The sequence below is a fragment of the Nerophis ophidion genome, linkage group LG08 (genome assembly GCF_033978795.1).
Source record: "Nerophis ophidion isolate RoL-2023_Sa linkage group LG08, RoL_Noph_v1.0, whole genome shotgun sequence".
NCBI classification, from domain to species: Eukaryota; Metazoa; Chordata; class Actinopteri; order Syngnathiformes; family Syngnathidae; genus Nerophis; species Nerophis ophidion.
The window spans coordinates 6,288,836-6,309,978 of record NC_084618.1 but is presented as its reverse complement, the minus strand read 5'-3'; the positions used below and the strand labels follow the sequence as shown (position 1 = coordinate 6,309,978).

General features: G+C 41.1%; 1 protein-coding gene across 2 annotated transcripts in view; it reads left to right on the top strand.

Annotated features, from left to right (window-relative positions):
- The window catches only part of dock1 (dedicator of cytokinesis 1), a 537,727-nt gene that overhangs the window by 66,981 nt on the left and 449,603 nt on the right, over positions 1-21,143 (top strand). For both annotated transcript variants that reach the window (XM_061907548.1, XM_061907547.1), the window contains exons 7-11: positions 2,355-2,490; positions 2,561-2,718; positions 9,277-9,358; positions 13,055-13,190; positions 17,061-17,133. In XM_061907548.1, coding sequence (XP_061763532.1) covers positions 2,355-2,490; positions 2,561-2,718; positions 9,277-9,358; positions 13,055-13,190; positions 17,061-17,133 — 585 coding nt within the window. The remainder of the gene's footprint in view (positions 1-2,354; positions 2,491-2,560; positions 2,719-9,276; positions 9,359-13,054; positions 13,191-17,060; positions 17,134-21,143) is intronic.

Genomic DNA, 21,143 nt, shown 5'->3' with positions numbered 1-21,143 from the left:
GAGCGGTCCATCCTGGGTCTCGACTCTGGACAGCCAGTACTTCATCCATGGTTATCGGACCGGACCCCCTCCACAAGGGAGGGGGGGACATAGGAGAAAGAAAAGAAGCGGCAGATCAACTGGTCTAAAAAGGAGGTCTATTTAAAGGCTAGAGTATACAGATGAGTTTTAAGGTGAGACTTAAATGCTTCTACTGAGGTGGCATCTCGAACTGTTACCGGGAGGGCATTCCAGAGTACTGGAGCCCGAACGGAAAACGCTCTATAGCCCGCAGACTTTTTTTGAGCTCTAGGAATCACTAATAAGCCGGAGTCTTTTGAACGCAGATTTCTTGCCGGGACATACGGTACAATACAATCGGCAAGATAGGCAATAATTTGTATCAACAATGTAGGAGGAATGAATATACTAAAAATTGGAATAGACAAAATACCAATAATGGTAAGGAAACATTGAGCACATGATAACACTTTGAGATAGAGTACAACGGCAGGTCAATTTAAACACGTCTCTATACCCACATTCATCTCATTTTATTTTTGATATTACTAATATATTTGATATGCTTGCAACAGCTCATGACATATTTTTTTTTACCCTATTCCCAAACAAGGTGTTTGTGACTGGCTATATTAACATGTATATGACCCGGGCAAAATACGACTCGCAGGCCACATGCGGCCCGTTAAGATTTTCAATCCAACCCGCCAGACGTTGTACATAATTTTTTTTAGACCTTTAAAGGGGAACATTATCACCCGACCTATGTAAGCGTCAATATATAACTTGATGTTGCAGAAAAAAGACCATATATTTTTGTAACCGATTTCCGGACTCTAAACGGGTGAATTTTGGCGGATTAAACGCCTTTCTGTTTATCGCTCTTTTTGCGATGACGTCAGAACGTGACGTCTCCGAGGTAATACAGCCGCCATTTTCATTTTCAACACATTACAAACACCGGGTCTCAGCTCTGTTATTTTCCGTTTTTTCGACTATTTTTTGGAACTTTGGAGACATCATGCTTCGTTGGTGTGTTGTCGGAGGGTGTAACAACACTAACAGGGAGGGATTCAAGTTGCACCCACTGGCCCGAAGATGCCAAAGTGTCTGCCGCCAGACCCCCATTGAATGTACCAAAGTGTCTCCACATTTTACTGGCGATGACAGAGATGTATGGATAACCTATAGATGTATTTCCAATGATAAATTCAACGAAATCACAAAGGTGAGTTTTGTTGATTTTGACTTATGTGCTAATCAGACATATTTGGTTGCGGCGTGACTGCCAGCTAATCGATGCTAACATGCTACGCTAATCGACGCTAACATGCTATTTACGGGCGGTGCTAAAGCAGACATGACACAGAGATGTATGGATAACCTGCAGATGCATTCGCAACGATAAAGTCAACTAAATCACAAAGGTGAGTTTTGTGGATGTTGACTGCCAGCTAATCGATGCTAACATGCTACGCTAATCAACGCTAACATGCTATTTACTGGCGGTGCTAAAGCAGACATGGCACAGAGATGTATGGATAACCTGCAGATGCATTTGCAACTATATGACGTTTCCTTCCACCCACATTTAATGCGAAACAAACACTTACCAATCGAAAGATTTAAGTTGCTCCAGTGTCACAAGATGCCAAAGTCCTGATCGTTTGGTCCGCACATTTTACCGGCGATGCTAACGCAGCTATTCGGCCATGCTATGGCTATGAATAGTGTCAATAGCTATTCGCTCAATAGCTTCAGTTTCTTCTTCAATACTCTCATACTCCAACCGTCCGTTTCAATACATGCGTAATCTGTTAAATCGCTTAAGCCGCTGAAATCCGAGTCTGAATCCGAGCTAATGTCGCTATATCTTGCTGTGGTATTCCCATTGTTTGTTTACGTTGGTAGCACTGTGTGACGTCACAGGGAAATGGATAGTGCAATCGCAAATAGCGAAAATCAAGCACTTGAAAGCTTTTTTTCGGGATATTCAGGGTTTTTGATTGATTGATTAAGACTTTTTTAGTAGATTGCACAGTTCAGGACATATTTTGTACAATTGACCACTAAATGGTAACACCCGAATAAGTTTTTCAACTTATTTAAGTCGTAACCTACTTCGATTGAAAGTCCAGTTTAGAAAACTGTTTTGTTTTAGATATGTAATCCTCCACGTTAAAAGTGCAAGCAAGAGAAAAAAATACACTATCACTGCTCACTCTTGCTGCTTGTTGTCACTTCTTCTGCAGCCGAGTAGTCGCAAGAAGGATCACTAGCGCACTCTCAACTCCATAAAGGACAGAGTTAAAACAGAAGACTGGAAGTCAAATGAGTAATATTTTCGTCTCCAGGTACTTGGATCTCGACCTGGTAGTCCGGGACAAGGATGGGAACATTCTTGACCCCGAGCTCACCAGCACTGTCAGCCTGTTTCGAGCGCACGAAACGGCGTCCAAACAGATCGATGACCGGATCCAAGAGGAGAAGGTAAAGACGGAACACTGCATGACGGTCAGTCTCTGTGTGACGTTTTCTACTTTTTTTTTCCCTACTCCAGTCTCAGAAGCAGAACATCGACCTGAACAGGCAGGCCAAGTTTGCCTCCACGCCGGCGTTTGCCCTCTTCGTGACGCTAAAGAACGTGGTGTGCAAGATCGGCGAGGACGCGGAAGTCCTCATGTCGCTATATGATCCGGTGGAGTGCAAATTCATCAGGTGAGGCCACTTTCTTAATCACAGTGGAAATACATTCTTTACCATATTTTTCGGACTATAAGGTGCACTTAAATATTCTCAAAACTCGACAGTGTGCCTTATAACCCGGTGCGTATAATGTACAGAATAATTTGGGTTGTGCTTACTGACCTCAAAGCTGTTTATTTGGTACATGGTATAATAAATGTGACTAGAAGATGGTACGTGTCGACTGCAATATTCCTCACGTAAACAACGCTAAAATGTTATGTGTTCCATTGAAAATATAGAAAATTACACACAGCGCTCAAAAATCTAATAAAATGTTTTAGTACGGCTTTGGTAAACTATGATGAATTTGTCTGTGCTTTAACATACATATTCAGTATCAATCAATCAATCAATCAATCAATGTTTACTTATATAGCCCTAAATCACTAGTGTCTCAAAGGGCTGCACAAACCACCACGACATCCTCGGTAGGCCCACATAAGGGCAAGGAAAACTCACACCCAGTGGGACGTCGGTGACAATGATGACTATGAGAACCTTGGAGAGGAGGAAAGCAATGGATGTCGAGCGGGTCTAACATGATACTGTGAAAGTTCAATCTACAATGGATCCAACACAGTCGCGAGAGTCCAGTCCAAAGCGGATCCAACACAGCAGCGAGAGTCCCGTTCACAGCGGAGCCAGCAGGAAACCATCCCAAGCGGAGGCGGATCAGCAGCGCAGAGATGTCCCCAGCCGATACACAGGCGAGCAGTACATGGCCACCGGATCGGACCGGACCACCTCCACAAGGGAGAGTGGGACATAGAAGAAAAAGAAAAGAAACGGCAGATCAACTGGTCTAAAAAGGGAGTCTAGGGGTGTAACGGTACACAAAACTTTCGGTTCGGTACGTAGCTCGGTTTAGAGGTCACGGTTCGGTTCATTTTCGGTACAGTAAGAAAACAACAAAATATACATTTTTTGGTTATTTATTTACCAAACCAAATTTGTAAACAATGGCAAAACATACATATACACACAGGGTCCATTGCCAGGGTTAATGTGGTCAACATGTATAAAATAAAAACTAAATAAGATATGGCTCAGAATGGTTTCTTAACAAAACCTTTCTACATATAAAGTGCTTTTTTTGATTGATTGATTGAGGCTTTTTTTAGCCTGGCTAACTTGGCAGTAAGAGGATATATGGGCACATTGTTCTTCCACCATAGAAGTGAGTCAAAATCTAGTTTTTAATACAACATGGACTTAAATCTGCTGCTATAAAAACACTTGTTATTGCTTTAGCCCTGCCTAACTCGCCGAGGAGAGGCTGCTTGAATGCGGTGGTGACGCTTCAAATGGGTTAGCATGTGTTATGAGAGTAGCGTACGTGTGTGTGTGGCCCTTTAATATGTGACAGCATGTTAGGTGAGTGACGTCAGTGAGTGTGTGTGCGAGCGTGATGAGGGAGCGAAGCGTGAGTGCGGGAGGGGCTGGTGTTTTGTTGGATTGTCTGTGTGCAAGACCTTAATAAAGCCACGATTTGCAACTAATTGCCGGACTCTTCATTTACCCTGGAGTCAGGAGCTGTGGAGACCCACTGGGTGTTGCCCCCGAGAATAAATCAGCCCTGGCGGATTGTCTTCTATGCGCTCCTCGACTACGGTCTGGGAGTCGGAAGCAGGAAAGGTGCAACACATGTTTGACGTGTTGTCAGAAGCAGCTGCTTCGTCCTCCATTGTTGTATCGCGCAGCCAAAGTGTTCCCAAACGAGAGATCTTAGCGAGGCAGGAGGGTCTTCCAGCTCTGGCCTTAACATGTTGTCCTAGCTCTGGCTTTTACATGCTGCTAGCATGTGTACTCGTTCGGTACACCTCCGAGCCGAACCGAAACCCCCCGTACTGAAAAGGTTCAATACAAATACACATACCGTTACACCCCTAATATTCAAGTATTATTATGGTGTGTGTATAAGGTAAGACATATTATCTGGCGTTTTGTTTGGCAATATTATGCAAAATCAACTTTTCTTACCTTCTGGTACCTGCTTATCTGTAATTGGGATCTGCACGTGTCCGCCTTTGTAGTCCGTGGAGACACTGTAGTCGATAAGCTTCTTCTTTTTCTCTCTCTTCTTGTTCAATGTTTATTTATATAGCCCCAAATCACAAATGTCTCAAAGGACTGCACAAATCATTACGACTACAACATCCTCGGAAGAACCCACAAAAGGGCAAGGAAAACTCACACCCAGTGGGCAGGGAGAATTCACATCCAGTGGGACGCCAGTGACAATGCTGACTATGAGAAACCTTGGAGAGGACCTCAGATGTGGGCAACCTCCCCCCTCTAGGGGACCGAAAGCAATGGATGTCGAGCGGGTCTAACATGATACTGGGAAAGTTCAATCCATAGTGGCTCCAACACAGCCGCGAGAGTTCAGTTCAAGCGGATCCAAGACAGCAGCGAGAGTCCCGTCCACAGGAAACCATCTCAAGCGGATCAGCAGCGTAGAGATGTCCCCAACCGATACAGGCGAGCGGTCCATCCTGGGTCCCGACGAGCGGTCCATCCTGGGTCTCGACTCTGGACAGCCAGTACTTCATCCATGGTCATCGGACCGGACTCCCTCCACAAGGGAGGGGGGGACATAGGAGAAAGAAAAGAAGCGGCAGATCAACTGGTCTAAAAAGGAGGTCTATTTAAAGGCTAGAGTATACAGATGAGTTTTAAGGGACATTCATCCGTAAAGTTCTTACTTATATCTGTCAGTGAACTCGCCTTGGAAGCGCTAAAACATACCGGTGTAGTGAGTTTACTTTATTCACCCAAGGAACTTTAGTTTTTAGAGAGTTGCGGTCGGACGGTTTTTCCCGGGACACATTTCCGGTGTTGTTGTTGCACTAGTGAGCCACTGATGAGGACATGCTGCTCCGGTTTTGATTGAAGTAAAGTCTGAATGTCATTAAAACAGTTAGCTCCATCTTTCGACACTTCTTCCACTCCCGTCCTTGCACGCTACACCGCTACAACAAAGATGACGGGAGGTGAGCCACGTAAATATGACCGTCCACAAAACGGCGCATCCTGAAGCCACTTAAAAATGATCTGTAAAAGATAATCTATGGAACATTTTGACCAAAGAACCATTACATGTTATGTAGACCAGTGTTTTTCAACCTTTTTTGAGCCAAGACACATTTTTTTCATTGAAAAAATGCGCAGGCACACCACCAGCAGAATTAATTAAAAAATGAAACTCAGTTGGACAGGACAAAAAAAAAGAAAACTCAGCAGCCAATATTGACTGTAAAAAGTAATTGTCACAATTGTTGGATATGACTTAAACCAGGCCTTGGCAATTATTTTAACTCAGGGGCCACATTTAGAGAAAAAAAATGTGTCTGGGGGCCGGTATATCTTTTTTTTTTAGGAACACTAATACAAAACCTCACAATAATGTCTGATTGAATGCTAAAAACGTTATGACAGACCGCCTTAAAAAACGCAATGGAATTTTACATTTTTCTATGAACGATAAAACACTGAATATTGACAAAATATGAATGTCATGCCCGCTTTCAATCGACATATTTTACAATCAAGTGAAACACAACAAAAATGCAACGAACAGTGAAATATGAACACGAAGGGTACAAAATAACCCAACTACAATCTGATACATCTGATATTTGCTGAATTCCCCCCAGGGATCAATAAAGTACTTTCTATTGTATTCTATTCTATTCTATTCTATTCTATTCTATACATCACTAAGCTTTAGAAATGTGTTGTGAAAATCTCCTTACGCGTCTGTGGAAACACTACCCGCCCACACTTCTTGGTGCCTCGTCTGAGCTGCTGTGACGTAGATGACCATAGTAACTAACTAGATGACCATAGTAACTAAATAGATGACCATAGTAACTAAATAGATGACCATAGTAACTAAATAGATGACCATAGTAACTAACTAGATGACCATAGTAACTATTTAGATGACCATAGTAACTATTTAGATGACCATAGTAACTAATTAGATGACCATAGTAACTAAATAGATGACCATAGTAACTAAATAGATGACCATAGTAACTAACTAGATGACCATAGTAACTATTTAGATGACCATAGTAACTATTTAGATGACCATAGTAACTAATTAGATGACCATAGTAACTAAATAGATTACCATAGTAACTAAATAGATGACCATAGTAACTAATTAGATGACCATAGTAACTAATTAGATGACCATAGTAACTAACTAGATGACCATAGTAACTAACTAGATGACCATAGTAACTAATTAGATGACCATAGTAACTAATTAGATGACCATAGTAACTAATTAGATGACCATAGTAACTATTTAGATGACCATAGTAACTAATTAGATGACCATAGTAACTAATTAGATGACCATAGTAACTAATTAGATGACCATAGTAACTATTTAGATGACCATAGTAACTAATTAGATGACCTTTAGTAACTAATTAGATGCCCATAGTAACTAATTAGATGACCATAGTAACTAATTAGATGACCAAAGTAACTAATTAGATGACCATAGTAACTAATTAGATGACCATAGTAACTAATTAGATGACCATAGTAACTAATTAGATGACCATAGTAACGAACTAGATGACCATAGTAACTAATTAGATGACCATAGTAACTAATTAGATGACCATAGTAACTAATTAGATGACCATAGTAACTAACTAGATGACCATAGTAACTAATTAGATGACCATAGTAACTAATTAGATGACCTTTAGTAACTATTTAGATGACCATAGTAACTAATTAGATGACCATAGTAACTATTTAGATGACCATAGTAACTAATTAGATGACCATAGTAACTAATTAGATGACCTTTAGTAACTAATTACATGACCATAGTAACTAATTAGATGACCATAGTAACTATTTAGATGACCATAGTAACTAATTACATGACCATAGTAACTAATTAGATGACCATAGTAACTACTTAGATGACCGTAGTAACTATTTAGATGACCATAGTAACTAATTACATGACCATAGTAACTAATTAGATGACTATAGTAACTACTTAGATGACCGTAGTAACTATTTAGATGACCGTAGTAACTAATTAGATGACCTTTAGTAACTAATTAGATGACCATAGTAACTAATTAGATGACCATAGTAACTATTTAGATGACCATAGTAACTAATTACATGACCATAGTAACTAATTAGATGACCATAGTAACTACTTAGATGACCGTAGTAACTATTTAGATGACCGTAGTAACTAATTAGATGACCATAGTAACTAATTAGATGACCTTTAGTAACTAATTAGATGACCATAGTAACTATTTAGATGACCATAGTAACTAATTACATGACCATAGTAACTAATTAGATGACCATGGTAACTAATTAGATGACCATAGTAACTAATTAGATTACCATAGTAACTAATTAGATGACCATGGTAACTAATTAGATGACCATAGTAACTAATTAGATTACCATAGTAACTAGTATATCATCCATAAACGCAGATTCCAACCATTGAAATACTTTGTATGGTTCAAGACTTACGGTCATTGGAAAACATCACTGCACATCATAAATGCAGATACACTTTCTATGTTAAAGATTTAAAAAAAATTATTTATGAATGTCCGGCGGGCCGGATTGAAAAGCTCAATGGGCCGCATAACCATAACCAAGCATGTATCACTATAGCTCTTGTCTCAAAGTAGGTGTACTGTCACCACCTGTCACATCGCTTAGTGACTTATTTGGAGTTTTTTTTCTGTTTTCCAATGTGTAGTGTTTTAGTCCCTATCGTGCGCTCCTATTTTGGTGGCTTTTTCTCTTTTTTGGGGATTTTCCTGTAGCAGTTTCATGTCTTCCTAGACCGCTAGCAATCAAGAATATTTCAGTTGTTTTTATCCTTCTTTGTGGGGACATATTTGATTGCCATGTCATGTTCGGATGTACATTGTGGACGCCGTCTTTGCTACACAGTAAGTCTTTGCTGTCGTCCAGCATTCTGTTTTTGTTTACTTTGCAGCCTAGTTCAGTTTTAGTTTCGTTCTGCATAGCCGTCCCTAAGCTTCAATGCCTTTTCTTAAGGGACACTTACCTTTTGTTTATTTTTGGTTTAAGCATTAGATACTTTTTTTTACCTGCACGCTGCCTCCCGCTGTTTCCGACGACATCCACAAAGCAATTAGCTACCTGCTGCCACCTACTGATATGGAAGAGTATAACGTGGTAAGTCTGTCGATCTCCTGACAGTACAGACACTCAACAACGGCACATTGTTTGCGGATTACAAAATTTATTTTTAACCCACGTATCTCACGTGCGGCACAGTGGTTGAAAAACACTGATGTAGACCACAAGGAAGTGTCTTACATTTAGAAAAAAATCATAACATGACCCCTTTAGTGCGCCTTATAATCCGGTGCACCTTTTGTATGAAAATAAAACTGACAAGACCCGCTCATCGGCAGTGCGCCTTATAATCCGGTGCACCCTACGGTCCGGAAATTCTGGTAATATTTTTATGTTTGCTTGCAGCGAGAACTACCTGGTGAAATGGTCCAGCTCGGGTCTGGTGAAGGACATCGACCAGCTTCACAACCTGCGAGCTGTCTTCACTGTGAGTGTGTGTTTATTTTCAGCCATCTTGTTTGCAAAGGCCTGGAATTGACAAGCTCTCACTAGGAGAAGGAGAGCCAGGGGGGTTCTTTTTCATATTTAGTTGACAAGGTGGCCACCTCCATTTAAAGGAAACACACGGGTCAGCGTGGTTTCCTGTCGGCGTTTGACAATGTTTGTCCTGTATGATGCTGTTTTTCACCAATTTTAGATAAACACAGCCGGAGTGTATTGAAAGTCTTTGGTCCAAAACATTTTCTTCTTTGTGCTGGAATTTGGACAGTTTAGTAAGCCTTCCTGGGTACACATCCTTTTTTCTTTGTATTTAGCTTTAATACTAATGAGGTAGGCCAAATTAATAATCCTGATTATTTTTTATCGGAAGTACACATATGTTTCTGTTGTCTAGATTTTCATCCATCCATCCATCCATCCATCTTCTTCCGCTTATCCGAGGTCGGGTCGCGGGGGCAACAGCCTAAGCAGGGAAACCCAGACTTCCCTCTCCCCAGCCACTTCGTCTAGCTCTTCCCGGGGGATCCCGAGGCGTTCCCAGGCCAGCCGGGAGACATAGTCTTCCCAACGTGTCCTGGGTCTTCCCCGTGGCCTCCTACCGGTTGGACGTGCCCTAAACACCTCCCTAGGGAGGCGTTCGGGTGGCATCCTGACCAGATGCCCGAACCACTTCATCTGGCTCCTCTCCATGTGGAGGAGCAACGGCTTTACTTTGAGTTCCTCCCGGATGGCAGAGCTTCTCACCCTATCTCTAAGGGAGAGACTCATTTCGGCCGCTTGTACCCGTGATCTTATCCTTTCGGTCATGACCCAAAGCTCATGACCATAGGTGAGGATGGGAACGTAGATCGACCGGTAAATTGAGAGCTTTGCCTTCCGGCTCAGCTCCTTCTTCACCACAACGGATCGATACAACGTCCGCATTACTGAAGACGCCGCACCGATCCGCCTGTCGATCTCACGATCCACTCTTCCCCCACTCGTGAACAAGACTCCTAGGTACTTGAACTCCTCCACTTGGGGCAGGGTCTCCTCCCCAACCCGGAGATGGCAGAGCTTCTCACCCTATCTCACACGGCGGAGGAAACTCATTTCGGCCGCTTGTACCCGTGATCTTATCCTTTCGGTCATGACCCAAAGCTCATGACCATAGGTGAGGATGGGAACGTAGATTGACCGGTAAATTGAGAGCTTTGCCTTCCGGCTCAGCTCCTTCTTCACCAGCTCCTTCTAGATTTTTTTTTATTTTGATTTCTATTTATTGTTTTAATTGGTTTTACCCATTAAAATTGTTTTTAATCATCCATCCATCCATTTTCTACCGCTTATTCCCTTTTGGGTTCGCGGGGGGCGCTGGCGCCTATCTCAGCTACAATCGGGCGGAAGGCAGGGTACACCCTGGACAAGTCGCCACCTCATCGCAGGGCCAACACAGATAGACAGACAACATTCACACTCACATTCACACACTAGGGCCAATTTAGTGTTGCCAATCAACCTATCCCCAGGTGCATGTCTTTGGAAGTGGGAGGAAGCCGGAGTACCCGGAGGGAACCCACGCATTCACGGGGAGAACATGCAAACTCCACACAGAAAGATCCCAAGCCTGGATTTGAACCCAGGACTGCAGTACTTTCGTATTGTGAGGCAGACGCACTAACCCCTCTGCCACCGTGAAGCCCATATTTACTTGTTCATTAACTTTTATTATCTGCTTATTTTCCGTTTCAACATGTTCTATCTACACTTTCGTTAAAATGTAATAATCGCCATATTTTTCGGATTATAAGTCGCAGTTTTTTTCATAGTATAGTGCGACTCTACTCTGGAGCGAGTTATGTATGAAATTATTAACTCATTACCGTTTAATATCAAATATTATCTAATTCGCGGAAGAGATGAAGAAAATGTCAGCAATCGTCACACACACGTTAACCAATAAGAATTTCTCAGGGGCGGGTCATGGCAGAAGTGCATTGTGGGTCATGGGATGCTAACTGCTATATGCTACTGCCGTAGCTATTAAACTGGATCATTTCAACGTTGGCGGTAACTTATAAAAACTGAGAAGGGCTGAACAAAAATGGCACCGAAAAGGAAATCATGTGATGCAGATTACAAGCTGGACGTAGTGAAACATGCAGCAGAAAACCACAAGAGGAAGCGGCGCATACCTTTGGAGTTGGCAGAGTTGTTTAGAAGCGACATTAAGGAAGAAGATTTCATGGGATTTATCGATAAGGAGTGACAGATTGTTTGGTAAACTTATAGCATGTCCTATATGTTATAGTTATAAATAGGGGAAATCAAGAACTTTAAAGCTTTTTTTAGGAATATTCCGGGAGGTGTAAAATTTTAATAAAAAAAACTTCAAAAAATAAAACAAGCCATTGGGAACTGATTTTTATTGTTTTTAACCCTTTTGAAATCGTGATAATGTTCCCCTTTAAGTACTCTGTGATCGTGCGCTGCCAAACATGCTCTTCCGCTCGCAAAACCAGCAATGTCATGACATGACGACGCGCCGCCGTGCCTGTAAAAAAAAAATATGGTGAACTGGTACTTTTCAAACAGAGTATAGTACCGTTTTCAATTCATTAGTAACGCGATACTATATCAGTACTGGTATACTGTACAACCCTAGTGCAGTGGTTCTCAAATGGGGGTACTCGTAACCCCTGGGGGTACTTGAAGGTAAGCCAAGGGGTACGTGAAATTTTTAAAAAATATTCTAAAAATAGCAACAATTAAAACATTCTTTATAAATACATTTATTGAATAAAACTTCAACAAAATATGAATGTAAGGAGAAATACAACAATGCAATATTCAGTGTTGACAGCTAGATTTTTTTGTGGACATGTTCCATAAATATTGGTGTTAAAAATTTCTTTTTTTGTGAAGAAATGTTTAGAATTAAGTTGATAAATCCAGATGGATCTCTATTACAATCCCCAAAGAGGGCACTTTAAGTTGATGATTACTTCTATGTGTAGACATTTTTATTTATAATTGAATCACTTGTTTAATTTTCAGCAAGTTTTTAGTTATTTTTATATCTTTTTTTTCCCAAATAGTTCAAGAAAGACCACTACAAATGAGCTGTTATACAATTGAATCAATCAAAAACTGATGACATAGTGCTGTATTTTACTTTTTTATCTCTTTTTTTCCAACCAAAAATGCCTTGCTCCGATTAGGGGGTACTTGGATTAAAAAAAATGTTCACAGAAAAAAGGTTGAGAACCACTGCTTTAGTGCATACTCTTTTATTTTTTTGCACATGCTGTTTAGCGCGTGGTATTTCTATTATAGCAAATCAAGCCCTATGTTGCTGTTTCCTATATAAAAACAATTAAAAACGACTTAAACTCTTGTCCAGCTACTGATGTGTACTAGTCAGGTTTGAACAACTTTTACTCCAAACAAATATCGTCTCTTAATATCTGTTATCGGCCTCCCTGACTGTTAATACCCTGAAATAAACCTTCTATTTGAAATGTGAGTGTTTGACTACCTCGTGCCTCAAAGTTGAAACAAACAGGTGAGAGAAGACTATAGATTTTCCCTCACGCGCCATATAGTGCCCATAAACCGTCTTGAAAGACACTTTGGTTTAATAGGGTACCTTTTTAGTAATGTCCGACACCAGCCTAATTGTTCAGTTATCTCCCTTCCTCAGGATTTAGGCAGCGAAGACTTGAAGCGAGAGAAGATCAGCTTCGTGTGTCAGATCGTGCGAGTGGGCCGCATGGAGCTGCGAGACAACAACACCAAGAAGCTGACGTCCGGGCTGAGGAGACCCTTTGGAGTGGCAGGTGAGGCCCACCGCACGGGTGACCTACATCCCCCGCACCCTCGCAGTTAGAAGCAGCTGTAATTGAGAGATTTCCTGTCGAAACTTTAAGTTGGCGGAATCTATGGTTGGCGAGCAGCCAGTCGTTTTGTAAACTAATTAGATTGGCATCGTGCCCGCGGATTTCTAACTCAATCTCCTGGCGGGAAGGTGAATGACAGCAGCTTATCTTTAGGCATTATCGTCATGATCAGTGCCACACTGCATGAGAATGGAAAAATCAGTGTGAATGCTACTGTAATAAACACTGGGCCCCAATTAGTGGGGCCAATCACTGAGCATTTAGATAGAAAAAAAGACTGTGGTGATTGATCGATTGATACTTTTATTCGTAGATTGCACAGTTCAGTACATATTCCGTTCAATTGACCACTAAATGGTAACACACGAATACATTTTTCAACTTGTTTAAATCGGGGTCCAGTTTAATCAATTCCTGGTACAAATATATACTATCAGCATAATACAGTCATCACACAAGTTAATCATCATAGTATGTACATTGAATTATTTACATTATTTACAATCCGGCGTTTGAAGCACACTCTTTTGCCTTTTTGGTTCAAGTGCAATAACCGTAATGCGTTCAACTAGGGATGTAGTGATTGATGATAAACAGCAGTAAAACGGTTGGTATTTCCGTTTTAACTCGAAATGATCATGAATCCGTGTTTGATAATCACACACTGGCGACACTGCCGAAGAAAAAGGTTGCTTAAATGCTGAAATAAATCCAAGAGACATTAAAATGCCTTTCCTCATTAAGAAACAGCATAGCCCAATATAAACTTGTATCAACACTTTTCTGTCAGAGCAACTAAGAATCTACAATCTGTGCTGTCTTAGAACAGAGTGATGGATCTGCTATTGATTGATTGATTCATTGATACTTTTATTAGTAGATTGCACAGTACAGTACATATTCCGTACAATTGACCACTAAATGGTAACACCCCAATAAGTTTTTCAACTTGTTTTCAACTTGGTACAAATATATACTATCAGCATAATACAGTCATCACACAAGTTAATCATCATAGTATGTACATTGAATTATTTACTTTATTTACAATCCGGGGGGTGGGATGAGGAGCTTTGGTTGATATCAGTACTTCAGTCATCAAGAGAGTAATGGACATTGAAACAGTGTAGGTCTTATTTAGTAGGATATGTACAGCCAGCAGAGAACATAGTGAGTTCAGATAGCATAAGAACAAGTATATACATTAGAAGTACATTTGAGTTGTTTATAATCCGGGGAGATGGGATGTGAATGGAGGAGGGTATTAGTAAAGTGTTGAAGTTGCCTGGAGGTGTTGTTTTAGAGCGGTTTTGAAGGAGGATAGAGATGGACTTACTTTTATACCTGTTGGGAGTGCATTCCACATTCATGTGGCATAGAAAGAGAATGAGTTAAGACCTTTGTTAGATCGGAATCTGGGTTTAACGTGGTTTGTGGAGCTCCCAAACCACGGACAAACAACATCCTGAAAATGGTGAGAGGGAGTAATTAGTCATATAAATTCTAGTTAGGAAATAAGCATTTTGTTGTAATAAATAGAGATGTCCGATAATGGCTTTTTTGCCGATATTGTCCAACTCTTAATTACCGATTCCGATATATACAGTCGTGGAATTAACACATTATTATGCCTAATTTTGTTGTGATGCCCCGCTGGATGCATGAAACAATGTAACAAGGTTTTCCAAAATAAATCAACTCAAGTTATGGGGAAAAAATGCCAGCATGGCTCTGCCATATTTATTATTGAAGTCATAAAGTGCTTTTTTATTTTTTTAACATGACTCAAAACAGCAGGTTAGATTTTGGGACATGCTCTCCCTGAGAGAGCATGAGGAGGTTGAGGTGTATATTGTAGCGTCCCAGGAGAGTTAGTGCTGCAATGGGTTCTGGGTATTTGTTCTGTTGTGTTACGGTGCGGATGTTCTCCAGAAATGTGTTTGTCATTCTTGTTTGGTGTGGGTTCACAGTGTGGCGCATTTTTGTAACAGTGTCAAAGTTGTTTACACGGCCACTCTCAGTGTGACCTGTATGGCTGTTGACCAAGTATGCATTGCATTCACTTGTGTGTATGAAAAGCCGTAGATATTCTGTGATTGGGCCGGCACGCAAAGGCAGTGCCTTTAAGTTTTGTTGGCGTTCTGTACTTCTTCCTACGTCCGTGTACGACTCCGCACAGCGGCGTTTTAAAAGGTCATAAATTGTACTTTTTGAAACCGATACAGATAATTTCCGATATTACAGTTTAAAGCATTTATTGGCCGATTATATCGTCAGTCCGATATTATCGGACATCTCTAGTCATAAGGAATGTAAAAATTAACGTTTTAACTCATGCAATTATTATAATATAACATTAATCATGTTTATATGCAAATTAATTGCGCATGCTTGTTTACGTTAAGGGAAACTGCACTTTTTTGGAATTTGGCCTATCATTCACAATCCCTATGTAAGACAGGCACACATTTTTCTTTTTTATGCATTCTAACTATTAACAGTAATAAATTAGATCATAATGCGCCACACTGTGAACCCACACCAACCCACGCATTCACGAGGAGGACATGCAAACTCCATTATTTATTTTATTATTTAATTAGATTAGAGGTCTGTAGACGCCTGGTATTGTCTGTTAAGTCAATAAATGCCTTTGTGCGTTAACCTTCGTCTTGTGTTAGGGTCAGCACCGACCCGTTTTAGTTTTTAAATGCATAAAAACACCACATACATTTATTTTTTTGCATCAAAGCTTTTTGACTTTGTCAGGAACCTCTTTGTCAACAAAATAAAGCATTTTAATTTTTCTCACTAAATTATAAAATGCTCTGGTAGAAATTATGCCCTTGGTGTTGTTAGGGTCGGTTTCGACCCAGTTATAAAAATAAGATGATAAGAGCCAAAACTGAACACACTGACAGCCAGCTCCTCTCCCAATCATGTGAGCTTTAGTGGATTCTCATTTTACCTTGTTATCCTGTACAAAAACAAACAGGAGACGGACACTAAAAGTGTCACTTTTTGCCACTCTGATTTTGTTTTTTTTTATTAGTTTTGGAACTAGTAATCTATTTCTCTTGGTTTCATTTGCTTGATTGGTTGTTGGTTGTTGTTTGTTTGATGTTGGATTTCTGTTGCTGAAAAAAATAAGTTTTAGCCTTTTTCTTGAAGTAAATATATATGGGTCGAAATTGACCCGTAACACCATAAATGTTACTATAGTTAAAATTCTTAAAATGAAAAAAAAAAATAAAACACATTTATTTAAGAGATGTGTTCTAATACCCCTTAGTAATAGTTAGGTAACACAACAACCTTTTTTTAATTTATATGATTCTCTTGAGGTTCGTTTTACCATTTTTAAAAATTGAAATCGAGGGGTATACTGACAAAAAAAAGGCCCAATGGCCCAAACCAAAAATATTAAAACCAATATTTTCAAGGACAAGGAAGCCTAACGAGGTAACCAAGAGATGAGAAACAAATTGGATGATAGATAATTGTTTTTAGTGTATTTTACAGCTGATTTAAGACATGGGTCAAAACCGACCCGTTAACATAAGAGATGGTAACAGAAAGCTAACACAAGAGGAAGGTTAAATGAGAAAAAAAACAAACAATAGTTTGATGATTTTAATTTGCTGTTTTTCGCTTCACCTTGTTGTGCAAGTAACTTTTCCAAGCCGGGTCACACCCGGAAGATGTGCTCGTGGTGCCTTTCACGCCCTCCCACAGTTCTTTGTCTCGCTGTACTGTACCGGGTCTTGACAACCTCATCATAAAGCTCTCCTTGTTTCCTCCACCCCGCAGTAATGGATGTCACTGACATCATCACGGGCAAAATGGACGACGAGGACAAGCAGCACTTCATCCCCTTCCAGCCGTAAGTCCACAACTGCATCTTTCTTGTCAAACCAAGATGACGCAAAGTCCTCGCCTTACATTAATTTCCAGTATTTAACTGCGTTTCTGGATGTCAGCCATGCGGCCGCCACGTGGCCTCGCAAGTCCTTGACACCTGATTAGCGAGGGCCTCAAGACGGTTACGCTTCTGTGTCCCCCGCTGACTCAATTAAGGCAATCTCATTAACTGCTGCCATTCTCGCAGGACGGCAACGGTAACCTTTTACTTAACGGGATTTTCTGCATAATTACAAACACTTCTCGTTCTGCCGGGCGGGCCGGCAGGTGACCCGAGTTAACCGTTTCATCCAGGCCGCATAAATCATGGAAATTAGACAAGCGGCTTATCATGGTTTATGCGGCGGAAAAGCTGTTTTTGTGACTTCATATTGTATGTTTGCTTTCTCATGTCCCTTTAATCTGTTTTGTTGTCTACATAATAGACTGAAAAATGTCTGAAATAATCTAAAATGTCTCCCAGGTGAGACTATTAGTTCGACGTTGTTGAAGTTATTCTATGGGTGGTACAGTAAACCCTTGTTTTTCGGCTGTTAAATTTGCTCCAGGCTTGATTGTGGTAAATTAATTTCTGGGAAGTAGGAATGATATAAATTGAATATTGGAATAGCTACAGCAGGGGTCGGCAACCCAAAACGTTGAAAGAGCCATATTGGACCAAAAATGCAAAAAAATATAATCTGTATATAATGAAGGCGGGCTTCACGGTGGCAGAGGGGTTAGTGCGTCTGCCTCACAATACGAAGTTCCTGCAGTCCTGGGTTCAAATCCAGGCTCGGGATCTTTCTGTGTGGAGTTTGCATGTTCTTCCCATGAATGCGTGGGTTCCCTCCGGGTACTCCGGCTTCCTCCCACCTCCAAAAACATGCACCTGGGGATAGGTTGATTGGCAACACTAAATTGGCCCTAGTGTGTGAATGTTGTCTGTCCATCTGTGTTGGCCCTGCGATGAGGTGGTGACTTGTCCAGGGTGTACCCCGCCTTCCGCCCGATTGTAGCTGAGATAGGCGCCAGCGCCCCCCGCAACCCCAAAAAGGAATAAGCGGTAGAAAATGGATGGATGGATATAATGAAGGCAACACATGACGTATGTGTCTAAATTGGCTATAATAGCCTACTATCAAAATGACTATACGTCGCAGGCTGAAGCAAATTTTATTTGACAGAAATGTTAAAATGTGATATTTAAAACATAAAAAAACATTAATAAATCGGATAGTACTCAGAAGGTGAGATAACTTCTGGAAATTACTGTCTCATAATGGCCAAAGGTATTTGTGTGTGTGTCCAAGTTTAGGGAAACAGCAAACTGTCTTCTTTTAGTAGATTTATTACAATCTTTGGCAAGCTACAGTTGTGATCAAAATTATTCAACCCCCACACAATTTTGGTGTTTTAGCAAGTTGGACATTTATTCCGTATTTTGTTTATAGTCATATCAAATAAAGACGTGTCAAATAGACAAATGCAACTTAAATTGTGACACTGTGTTTTACAAAATACCAAAAAAGGACATTTTTCTTAATATCTTAATATCTCATCCTTTTATTCAGGATCAACAATATAAAGTTCTGGATCATAATTTTGTCACAAAGTAATTGTTATTGGCTCTCACTAAGTCTGCTTGATTAGCATTGTTGTTGATGGGGAAGGGATCTGTGGCTCCTCATTATCTCTCAAAATGGCTCAGGAATCTCCGTGAGATTGATACCCTTTTCATCATATCTATTTATTCGCAAAATTTGGAAGTTTTAGGTGTAATGAATCCGGTATTTGTGATAATAGCTTCAATATAGAGCAGTGGTTCTTAACCTTGTTAGAGGTTCCTTAGCCCCGCCAGTTTTATTTGCGCATTCACCAAAGTTTTCTTGAGTAAAAAAAATGCCATTATTTTTTTCAAATTCAAAACAATGTTGCACAAAATGAACTGTTCATGAACCACAAAAAATTACACATTTGAAAATCAGATTGGGAGAAATCTTTATTTACACGATGAGTTGGGTGTGTCTTGACATCCGCCGAACCCCTGACGCCGACTCACCTAACCCCTAGGGCAGGGGTCGGGAACCTTTTTGGCTGAGGGAGCCAAAAAGCCAAATATTTAAAAATAGATTTCCGTAAGAGCCATATATTTTTTTTTTAACACTGAACACAACTAAACGCGTGCATTTTTAAGAAAGACCAACATTTCTAGAGTATAATAGGTCTCTTATTCTTTGTAATAATGTTATCCACCTAACTGTGGAGGGGCGTAGCCTGCGGGCCTGCAGCGAACTAGGGTGTGCCAGGACCGGCCTCGAAATCAGCGAAAGGTGAAAACAAAAATTTCAGTTTTTCCCTCTTTCATTCTTAAAACATTCTGGGCTAACCAGGCCTTGACGTCGTATAGACAGTTGAGAAGGGGTGTGGAGAAGCTTGCTGAAAAGGAACATTTAATTGAATTTGAGAGCACCCAGCATGGGCGAATAGAACAGACATGTCATTGTTTTGTCTGCTCGCGGAAAACAAACATCCTAATCTATGACTGGACTCCCTCGAATGGCCTTGACGCTGTGGAAACAGGACCAGGCTGTTTTGAAAAATACCCCCGAGGACACCTCAATGATGAATGCTTTTGACCTCCCGCCCTCCTCAACGACACCTGGAGTTGAACTTTTGCAGATCGGCCTCAGTCTAAATGATAAATGGTAAATGGGTTGTACTTATATAGCGCTTTTTTTCTACCTTCAAGGTACTCAAAGCGCTTTGACACTACTTCCACATTTACCCATTCACACACATTCACACACTGATGGAGGGAGCTGCCATGCAAGGCAGCTAACCAGCACCCATCAGGAGCAAGGGTGAAGTGTCTTGCTCAGGACACAATGGACGTGGTTGGTACTAGGTGGGGATTGAACCTGGGACCCTCGGGTTGCGCACGGCCACTCTCCCCACTGCGCCATCATCACACCCAAGACAATTTGGCACACACACCCCACCCCCACCCCCAACATTTCTAGAGTATAATAGGTCTCTTATTCTTTGTAATAATGTTATCAAGCTAACTGTGGAGGGGGCGTAGCCTGCAGGCCTGCAGCAAACTAGGGTGTGCCAGGACCGGCCTCGAAATCAGCGAAAGGTGCGTAAATGGCCCACCTGGGCCATTTTATCTAATCAGTTGTCACTCTGTTATTAGCAGCAGCCAGGAGGAGAGGCGGGGTTGGGGCTGGAGCCAGAGCGCGAGCGAGAATAAAAGAGAAAAGTACAATTGCTGGAAAACAACTGAGAGACTTATTGAAAAATAAAACAATATTGTAACCCTGAAAAAAGGCTCTCATGTCAGTGCTTGGTGGTCTGAAGAACCCCCCACACTAAGCAATAATAAATCAATCAATCAATGTTTACTTATATAGCCCTAAATCACTAGTGTCTCAAAGGGCTGCACAAACCACTACGACATCCTCGGTAGGCCCACATAAGGGCAAGGAAAACTCACCCAGTGGGACGTCGGTGACAATGATGACTATGAGAACCTTGGAGAGGAGGAAAGCAATGGATGTCGAGCGGGTCTAACATGATACTGTGAAAGTTCGATCCATAATGGATCCAACACAGTCGCGAGAGTCCAGTCCAAAGCGGATCCAACACAGCAGCGAGAGTCCCGTTCACAGCGGAGCCAGCAGGAAACCATCCCAAGCGGAGGCGGATCAGCAGCGCAGAGATGTCCCCAGCCGATACACAGGCAAGCAGTACATGGCCACCGGATCGGACCGGACCCCCTCCACAAAGGAGAGTGGGACATAGAAGAAAAAGAAAAGAAACGGCAGATCAACTGGTCTAAAAAGGGAGTCTATTTAAAGGCTAGAGTATACAAATGAGTTTTAAGGTGAGACTTAAATGCTTCTACTGAGGTGGCATCAAATAAATAACTTCTTACCTTAAATGCAACTTCTTGAACAGTTGTGGTAGAAAACGGACGGTTGGATTAAA